At 30.6% G+C, this 9,976-nt stretch overlaps 2 protein-coding genes across 2 annotated transcripts; one reads left to right on the top strand and one right to left on the bottom strand.

Annotated features, from left to right (window-relative positions):
* Window positions 1–3,242: 3,242 nt before the first annotated feature.
* Window positions 3,243–4,119, top strand: Ufc1 (Ubiquitin-fold modifier conjugating enzyme 1). Its single transcript, XM_088197512.1, has 4 exons — window positions 3,243–3,432; window positions 3,512–3,643; window positions 3,706–3,873; window positions 3,941–4,119. Exons 1-4 carry the CDS (start codon window positions 3,310–3,312, stop codon window positions 4,031–4,033), a joined length of 516 nt encoding a protein of 171 aa, XP_088053638.1. The 5' UTR covers window positions 3,243–3,309; the 3' UTR covers window positions 4,034–4,119.
* A 1,510-nt stretch (window positions 4,120–5,629) lies between these two features.
* LOC148229103 (importin subunit alpha-1-like) lies at window positions 5,630–9,299 on the bottom strand. Its single transcript, XM_088198905.1, has 10 exons — window positions 9,172–9,299; window positions 8,886–9,069; window positions 8,671–8,818; window positions 8,522–8,603; window positions 8,116–8,455; window positions 6,666–6,841; window positions 6,406–6,599; window positions 6,172–6,343; window positions 5,996–6,097; window positions 5,630–5,917 (listed from the first exon to the last, which is right to left on the bottom strand). Exons 1-10 carry the CDS (start codon window positions 9,229–9,231, stop codon window positions 5,783–5,785), a joined length of 1,593 nt encoding a protein of 530 aa, XP_088055031.1. The 5' UTR covers window positions 9,232–9,299; the 3' UTR covers window positions 5,630–5,782.
* Between the last annotated feature and the right edge of the window lie 677 nt (window positions 9,300–9,976).

Genomic DNA, 9,976 nt, shown 5'->3' with positions numbered 1-9,976 from the left:
TTCATTGCTTTTCCTATATTATATCTAAAATGGCATATTGATATAAGAGTAAAATGTTAGAGTAGAAGTAATTTTATTTATGCAATATATAAATTGGATATATTTCGCTAGACTACGAATACAGAAGAGTACAAGCAACTTTAAGAGGTTATTGCAGGTATTTGAATACAATATAAAGTAATACATTTCAAACATTATTTTACATAAGTTTGGACGAATAAAAAATAGGATTATATAGCTTATTTAGGCCGTGCTATCAAACTCTGCTTCTCCCATGTACTTCCCCTTAAATAAATCATAATCTCCTGGGTGCAGTATGTATACAAGACTAGTTGCTTTGTGTCAGAAACAAAAAATCACAAATACGAATAACTATGTATAAGCAAAACAATGATTTTAGCCTTCATTATACGAGTACAATACTTAATGCTTAATACAAGCGGTTATTGAAGCTTAAGTTACGGCGACAATGTTAATATTGAAGAATAAACCAATAGCTTATGATACAAATTTAAATTTTAAAAAAATATTTGTTTTACACCATTTAATTTCTAATGACGCACTCAGAAAAAACATGAGTCATGTTATATGATTGTATAGTTTATTTCTTTGTCAAAGTAACTTTAAACATTTCAGTCATCAATCAACGTTGAAAACCTATAAAAAGTTTTCCTCAATGTAAACTAGGACTATTGTTCTGTGTTAATGAATGTAAAATCTCCAACATTGGAAAGGTTAAAGTCTCAAGAGCAATAAGTATACCTAGATTTAAATTTTATAATATACAGAGTGATCGGATTCTTATAAAATAAAACTTTAAAAAAAGTTTATTTTGCCGTTGCTCTATACATTATATCCAAAGAAAAAGTATTGATTGAATTTTTTTCATTGCATTGTTCATTTATTTTAATTTTTCAGATTTTATTTTATTATACAGCAGGCGTTAGCCTAGTGTGTTACAACAGGGTAAACATGATCAATAACTACTAAGCAAGTAGTGAGACACCAGACTAAAATCAAAGTCTGTAAATCAGTGACATATATTTTAATAATTATAAACTATTATTAAAGTTTACAATAAACAGCTTGATTTTTTTTTTACTATTCATCACAATATCTATCTGTGGGATCAGTAAAATCTTAGAAAACCTAATCAGGGGTGATCGATCAAAAATTTAAATAAATAATATTTACTAATTTTAATCTACCATACACAATATAAATTGAGAAAAATTTAAGTTCGTGTACGATTGGAACCCATGTCTTTCGTTATTAGTCACCGACTATACAGGTCTATCGTTCTGGTTATATAAATAGTGCCAGTTATAGTAATATAAAGTACCGCAATGATTTAATTAAGAATAAAAATATTTATGCCATGTAAAAAGTACGTGAAATAAAAGCTTATTTGCTGTTTCAGCTTAGAATGTGTAATACATTAGATTAGTACTTGATATAAGCTTTCATCGAACATTTCCTATTTGTATATAGCTTCACTAGTTTTTAAGATAACTCTTAAGTTCAATTTTTGTAATTATATTTTTCAGTGATACGATCCTTGAGATGATGCGTATAGAGAAAATTATTGCATGGAGCTTTTTATATGTAATTAACAGTACAATGCATGTACATATATATCAATTAGAGTTAACATTTTACAATTCTATAAAAAAATATACTGCATATCTAACCAACGATTATTTTTCTAGAAATATCTAGAAATTGTATTAAAATTTTCTATATTATAGAACATTTTAATAGAATTTCTAGATTTTTATTTTATGAATCTTATAGAATCTATAAGATTCGTAAAAATATATTCAGATTGGTTCTTTATTAGGCAACTCCTTGATAAAATAAATGATATCAACTAAGTACAAACACTTAGTAAACAAAAAACATAGGTAGATAAATATACTTTATAATAAAAATTTCAATACATATTTTCATTCTTTCATTTCTTAATCCAATATGTTACATAACAACTTTAATGTATATTTGCTATGTGTTTCATAGTGAATTTATTATTATATAATATAATACAATATATCATATAACAATGGATCATAACGGGCGATTATAGTTTGCGAAATTTGAACATCATCGTCTGATAGATATCATACGATTGCTTGAAGAGTAAAAAACATATTATATTATTCATGTTTTTTTTGTATTTTTTTTAGAAACATAAATACGGTCTACAATTGTAGTTTTATTTATTCAATACTAATTTCATATTTTTGTATTACTTAACATGTTTTAAAATTATATTTTCGCGACCAAAAAATAAATGCTAAAATGGTTATAAAACTAATTGAATTGTATTTCTCCAATTTCATAAAAACATTTTTTTTCGTCTGCGTAAGCAAATAAACAATATGCGTATCCGAGTAAATGTTCATTAAGAGGTATCCATTAACAGTTCCAAAGCACATATATGAACAAAGAAAAGAGTTAGTATATATGTACATACATAGTATATCCACGGACAGGCACGTAAAACTTGTTTTCGTTATAAAAAATTACTTCAGAAAACAAAAGGTCCTGGAATGAGTCACAAATATGTTGAAAGATTATTTAAGATGTGAATTTATTTACGCCAAATCCTATTTTACGCTAAAAATAGAATAAACTTTCAGATTATATTATACATACTCTTCTATACGGAATCCGTAAAATTTATTCCGCAATTAATCCCTAGCAGTTTACCGCGCTAATTGATCGATAGCATATTTTATCGCCAGGTAATATATATAATTTATGTAAATTTATTGTTCATTTGAAATTGAAAATTAGGTTTTTTATGGGTGTTATTTTTACCATTGGCGCAATGAATAAATACAGAATTACTGATTATAAACAATGGAATTTTTAATTAATTGCTCAATACATATTTTCAGATTAGTAAAAATATAATTTTACTGTAACAGTTGCGAAGCGTCCATTTGCTGTTCAAATCCAAATCTAACTTAATAAAAGTTCAAAAACTAATAATAGTTTATATATTATATATTTTTTGGTTGAATAACGATACAACTGAAAAAATTAAAAGTATTCAACATATCTTTTTCCTCTCCCCTTTCAATTTATAATTCTTAAATGATACAAATTTATCGCAGTTTTTTTTTGCTTAGGTATCAAGATAATAATAAAAATACCTATATTCTAAAATGTTATTCTAAGATATTTTTCAGATAAATAAAATTTCCTTCGTTTTTTTGGTCCTAGCACTCGCTGTTATTTTTACAATGGCAGCACCAATGTGTACACGTTTCAAGTAGCTGTCACGTTGACAGTTCAGTATTAGAGATGGTAGATGAAGGAACTCGTCGCAGTTTGAGCGGAATTCCGCTTCTGCAGACCAGAGCGGGGCCTAGAGACAAAGATCTATGGCCTACTAGGCTAAAGGAAGAATATCAAGCCCTGATTAAGGTACTTTTATATTGTATTTATTAAAATATGCCAACTTTCACAATAGCTTTGTACTAGTAATATAATAATATATTTATAGTACGTTCAAAACAACAAAGAGGCCGATAACGATTGGTTCAGACTTGAATCGGACAAGACGGGGACGAAATGGTTCGGTAAATGTTGGTACATTAAAGATCTGCTAAAGTATGACTTCGAAGTCGAATTTGAGGTTAGTTTTAATATCATTTTATTTTATAAAAGTTTCTCGTTTCTTATTTTTTTTGTTTTTAGATACCCGTAACTTATCCAGGAACAGCTCCGGAGATTGCAATTCCCAGCTTAGATGGAAAGACGGCCAAAATGTACAGAGGTGGAAAAATTTGTTTAACCGATCATTTCAAGCCATTGTGGGCTAGAAATGTTCCTAAATTCGGCATCGCTCATGCTATGGCTTTGGGTGTAAGTTTGGTTTTATTGTAAATATATATTACTTTAATGTTTTATATTTATTTATGAATATTTTTAGCTTGGTCCGTGGCTTGCTGTGGAAGTTCCCAGTATGTTGGAGAAAGGAGCAATTGTATATCAAGAAAAATCTGATTGTCAAGCGTCTAAATGATTTGTAAAATGATATTATTAAAGAACAAATGCTACACTAATATGTAAATTCAGTAATAAAACATTTTTATTATATGTCAAATATGAATTTTTATTTAAATTAATATAAGAATTTAAATTTACTTTTTTTATACATATATGTACATATTATGATAATTAATAATAGAAGAACATTGATGAAATGATGTTCAATAACGTTCATAATCTATCTAATATTATTATTTTAGGATATACGAAACATGATACCACACATTGTATTAGAGTTAAACAGACAAAGAATGATCTTTATTTTTCTTTACTAGTCGTTCTGAAGTAGAAATGGTGATTTATTTTTATCGATTTCTTGCTGTAATTTTTGTAACTAAACTAAGATTTTCATTATGATTTACATACAGTGTCTAATATTTATTTTTTCCAGTTCCTGGCCAAAGCCATTTACCTGGGTATCTATTAATTGGTTCTCACTTTTATTTATTTATTTTTAGGGCAAAAAAAAAAAAAAAAAGTAAAAAAAAAAAAAAAAACTTTGTTTCTTATTACGTTAGCTAGCACTTTTTTTTACAAATATTCATGTTACCTTATTAAGGTTTTTAACTAATGGATTAGAATGATTTTTATGATTTACATATTTAACTGAATTTCGGTAAAAAAAAAACAGAATAGGTATGAACAAAAGAGAGGGAGATAGTTTGGAAGCTGTCTTTGAACTATAGAAAAAAAACTTATATTAATTACAATATATAACTAATTATAGGACTTAACAAACAAAAATATTCTGTCAAAAATTGCTATTGTATGAGTGAAACCAGTTGGGCTTTTTGCTTCACATTTTTTAGTTTTTCGAATTAATTTAAAAATATTTTGGTAGGTGGATGGTGACGGGTGGCAATTAGACACAGATTTTATCAAGAGTATATATATATATATATATATAGGGGGCCTATTTATATATGTATTTACTTCAATTTATTATGGCCAAAACTCTGGTAACACTGGCGTAACGGACACACTCTTCTGGTGCAACTCTGGCGGGCTTGCTCGCCAGAGTTGCACTCAAGTTTTGTAATAATAATATTCGACAAAATATTATTATAATATTCTGTAATAAAAAAAATACTACTACAGCAGCTCAATCTGTATCTAATTACCACCCGTCGCTACATGTTATAATAATATGAAAGTGACGGTGGACATGGCACCACCACCGTCGTCTATGGCTGCGAAATTTTGCTTGAAACTCACGCTCTAACAGCAGGAATAGATTTTATTTATTTTTAATAGTTTTAAAATATATTTATTAAAAATACATTTTGTATATAATAATATTTATTTCCATCAAATAGATAATTTATTGTAACTATAGTTCTTAGATACTTATTTTATTCCGCAGTGTCTTATGACTTAGTAGTTGTTGATTGTGCTTGGAAGGTTGTAGCTCGTTTGGTTCAACACATCTTGTAAATAAAAATGTGTTAATAACATGATAATCCACGCCATTCTGATTTTAAACAAAATGCCCAAGGTCAAAGTTATGACAATTGATATAAAAGGTACATTCATACTAACTCTGAAAACATATTTAATAAAAATACAATAATTCCATTTAAAATTGATTTTATTACAAGTATAAAAATATATTTTCACTAGTAAATTCCGGATAATCAGCCTCCAAAAAGATTAGGAATGTAATACATACACAATGATAATTTTAATGCAAATACAAATTCATAAAAATCTACATTAAAAAATATTAAAATCCTCCTATTTGACCATTTCCTGCATCAAACTCGAACTCTCCGTTTTTTTCAGCGGGTGCCATATTACTCTCAGTGGCATCTTCATCAGAGAAGAAATTATCTAGTATGGCAAGAGTCTTTTTGTAGATCTAAAATTTAATTAAAATAAAACAAATAATTAGTTTCAGAACAAAAGTTAATTAATCAAACCAAATTAATATACAAACTTCTTCATTCTCATGCTGCTGCAACTGCTCCAATCTATCCAAACCGCCGTCTTCTTCAATGGCCATGCATAACGTGTCCAATTCTCCGAGAACTTCAGCTTGCTGTGATAATTAGTTTTAATTTTTTTAATAGTGAAAAACGAGTGCATAATTGAATTGTAATTTTTGGAACATACCCTCAACAAATTGGTCAATCCGTCGAGTACGATGAGAATGATTTTAGCATCAGGGCTTCCGATTAACGCGACATATGGTTTTAACGCCCCGGCTGCTAACATCGCACCGAGCTGTGGAACAGATCCTTCCATAGCCATGTTTGTAATGGCGTAAGCGGCTTCACGTTGACATCTACAAGTCGAAATAACATGTTAATTAATCCTATAGTGGTAATCTTTCTCGATCGATCTTACCTGGGTTCGGCGTGCTTCAAAACTTGAATGAGAGGACCCAACATATCGGCCGAGATGAACATGTCTCTCTGTTCGGACGTTCCGGCTAAAATATTACACGCAGCCCAAGCTGCCTCTTTGACTATAGCGGATCGAGACGATTGCAGCAGGTTGCGCAACATTGGCAGAACACCGGCTTCCAACACTCGCTGAGTCTGCGACGACATTGCCGTTAATACAAATTTCATAATAGATAACCTCGTTATTCAGTATGATGATACCTGTTCGTTGTTTCCTGTGACCATGTTACCGACTGCTCTCAAAACTGGAGTTTGAACATTGGGATGCGTGTGACCCATCAGTGGCACCAATGTTTTTAAAACGCCGGATAATTGTACAGCTTCGATCCTATCATCGGGTCCGTCAGTCAAATACGACAACGCCCAGCACGCATCAGCTGAAAAAGTTCATTATTTAATATAACGATTATTTTACATATATTATTTTTATTTATCCGATGAGTGTATCAATTTTATTTAAGACACGAACATTTTGTTTAATCTAAATAAATTATTTATCAGCAGTGATTATTTTTTTCTTCGATTCAAAAAGCTAAAAGCTAAGTCACATGTATTTCTAATACAAAAAAATCGTAAAACATACACTAAAAGCACATCAAACCCTAATTAATGACTACAGGTTATATTGTACCCTATTGTAACGCATTGACCTAGCGCCTTAGAGATTACATTATATAAAACTCTTGTGAATCTTATATATTCGCCTCAGCAATAATTCCAAATGCAAATGATTTTTATAGAAATTAATACAAATAAATTAAAAAGTACAATATAAAAAAAAAAACATAACCAAAAATATTAAAAATCTCTGAATTGATATTAGAAAAATTCCACAAAAGCCGAATAATATATTGAAAAGATGTAAAATAATTTAATAAAAAAAAAGTGTAAAAATAAATTATTAAAATATACTAAGACAAAAAAATGGTAAAATAAAACAAAGCAATAAAACGTTGAAAATCACTGATTTTTTTGTAATTTACTAGGTACTAGTGAAATAAAAAAATAAAAAATAATCCATTTCTATTCCATAACAACTTGATTGAAAAATAAATGTTTCTGTTCTAGAATCATTAATTATTGGCATATTGAGATTAGCTGCCTTTCCTAACTTTTTAAATGTCTGTGAACTGACGTAGGCGACTTCTGTATCGTTAATCTTAGACCTGCTTTGATGGCAGCCCTAGTATCCTCACTAGCAACCCATAAGGACTAACCGCCCTTACGTAGATATTTATTGTCGCTTTGTAAATTGAATGGTATCCCTGCCTATTGCATTACATATGGTATTGTCGCATTATGTTAGTTGAAACTCAGTTGAGTTACAATGGTGTAAACAAGTGTTTCCCACGGTGGGGCACCACGTTTCAGAGATGGAACAAGCTGGCAATTATCAACTATTCCACACTACTGTTTAAGTAAAAAAGAGGCCAGGCCGGTGGGGCTTATGAGTTTTGAAAAGACTACGGTTGGGCATGGCATAAAGAAGGTTGGGCAACACTGGTGTAAACAGAATCAATAATTACTAAGCAAGTAGTGAGATACCAGACCAATCATTGACACTTATTTTACATAGCTTGATTATAATTATTCTAAATGCCGGTCCTTCTGTCCTATCGTGATAGATAGTAAATAATAATAATAAACTTACTCAAAACATCAATGTCCGTGTTATAAAGCATGTTAGCGACTGTCGGAAGACATTCCTTGACTTGATCGAAATTGACGAGTGGATTTTTGTTACGGCACAAATTGCTGAGAGTCCAAATGGCAGTCTTTACGATGGACGTAGCTGTTTTCATCGGAATTCTGCCAGGAACCGATTCGGACTCCAGAGTCTTGAGCAACGGCTTCATTATGCCTTTGGATAAAACGAGATCTCTCTCTTGAGCTCCATCTCCGGAAATGTTACCGATAGCCCACAGAGACTGCTCTCGTAACGCAATACTCGGCGAGCTCACCAAGCGAATTAACAGATCGATAGCACCGTTCTAAACAACGATTAAAGAGTAAGTGAAATAATAAATAGTTACCGATAAACTAATAGAAATAATTACTTCGATCACGACAGCAGTTTGATCCGAAGAACCGGAAGCGATGTTCGTTAGCGCCCACGCCGCTTCGAATTGTAGATCGGTACTGGACGAAAAAGAGAATTAATAATAACATGTTTATTTGTATAAAAAGTAATTAATAAATGGCATACCAATCGTCGAAGTGTAGCATATGAACGAGCCTTGGGACGGATCCTGCGCGTATGAGCTTGTCTATCGGAGGATTCACCTCTCTGGAGAGAGTCTTGCGAGCCGATCTAGCTCCGAACAATTGCGTTTTGCGATCATTGCTGTTCAGAGCTGAAATTAAATGGCCAAAATTAACAAATACATCTTTTTTGTGTTTAGTGTCTCGACTACGACAAACCGGCTACGATTTCTTCGATGGACGGCAAGTCGACTTGCTCGATCTTAGTTTCTTGATCTGAAGCGCTCGTAGGAGACAAAGGAGCATCGTCGGCGTTGGTTAGAGCTCTTCTTTTCTGGAGCTGATTCTCGCGTGCGGCTTTTCTAAGTTCGGTGCTCTGCTCTAGGCGCTTTCTTCTCAGTTCCTATAATTGTGAAATAGTAAAAAGTTCAAGGTCATTCGATGTCAAAAGAACAATAGACATGTGGTTGATGAAAGTTATAAAAACTACGCAGTTACGGCTTACCTGGGTGCCCCTGTTGACCCCTTTGAAGCCGCTGACACGGGAGCTACGAGAATCACTCATTTTCGCACGAACTCGCAAGACTGTTCTCAACGGACCGGCTGCCGTTCGAGTTCAAATTGAAATGTCCCAGTCTTAGCACCTCCAATTATGACCATAGCATTAAATAATGACAACTAAAAATTACACGTTAGAAACCCTTCAAATAATTATAATTACGTATTATTTATTTTTAATATCAAATTTATACCAATGTTATACTTTTTATATTTTTTTATAAATATATATCTATATTATGTAGGTAGAATATATTTTTTATTATTGCTTATGTATTTATTAAATAAATATTAGATATTTTACATGAAATTATTTTATTTTATAAATTCAACTATAAGTTAATTATTTATTTGTACACTATTTATAAAAGGGGAATGTTCTGCAAAATATTAATTTTACCATGATGTTTTGAAAGTAGAAAAAATAACACTTTGTAATAAAAATATGTAAATATGTAAATATTATAAAAATACAATTTAAAAAGTAAATTCAATGCATTACGAATTTAAAAGCTTTGCAAATATTTATTATAATTTAAGAGAGTTAATACTATATTTTTAAATATACAACCGATACAGGTAATATTTCGTAAGCTTCAATAAATTGCTTGATATCTTCTACTGTATTTAAAATAAATACGTATATAGCAATTGCCTAACTTCTCATTTCGATAAAAAGTTGGAGTTCTTCTTTTTCGCATGTCATTTAATTTATTCTTTAAATTCTTTATTACCAGAGACATTATTTGGGT

Source organism: Plectrocnemia conspersa, unplaced genomic scaffold, assembly GCF_051122295.1.
Source record: "Plectrocnemia conspersa isolate PC_06_02 unplaced genomic scaffold, ASM5112229v1 ptg000011l, whole genome shotgun sequence".
Classification (NCBI taxonomy): Eukaryota; Metazoa; Arthropoda; class Insecta; order Trichoptera; family Polycentropodidae; genus Plectrocnemia; species Plectrocnemia conspersa.
Note: the sequence above shows the minus strand (reverse complement) of the source record. Positions and strands in the feature narration are given on the sequence as shown.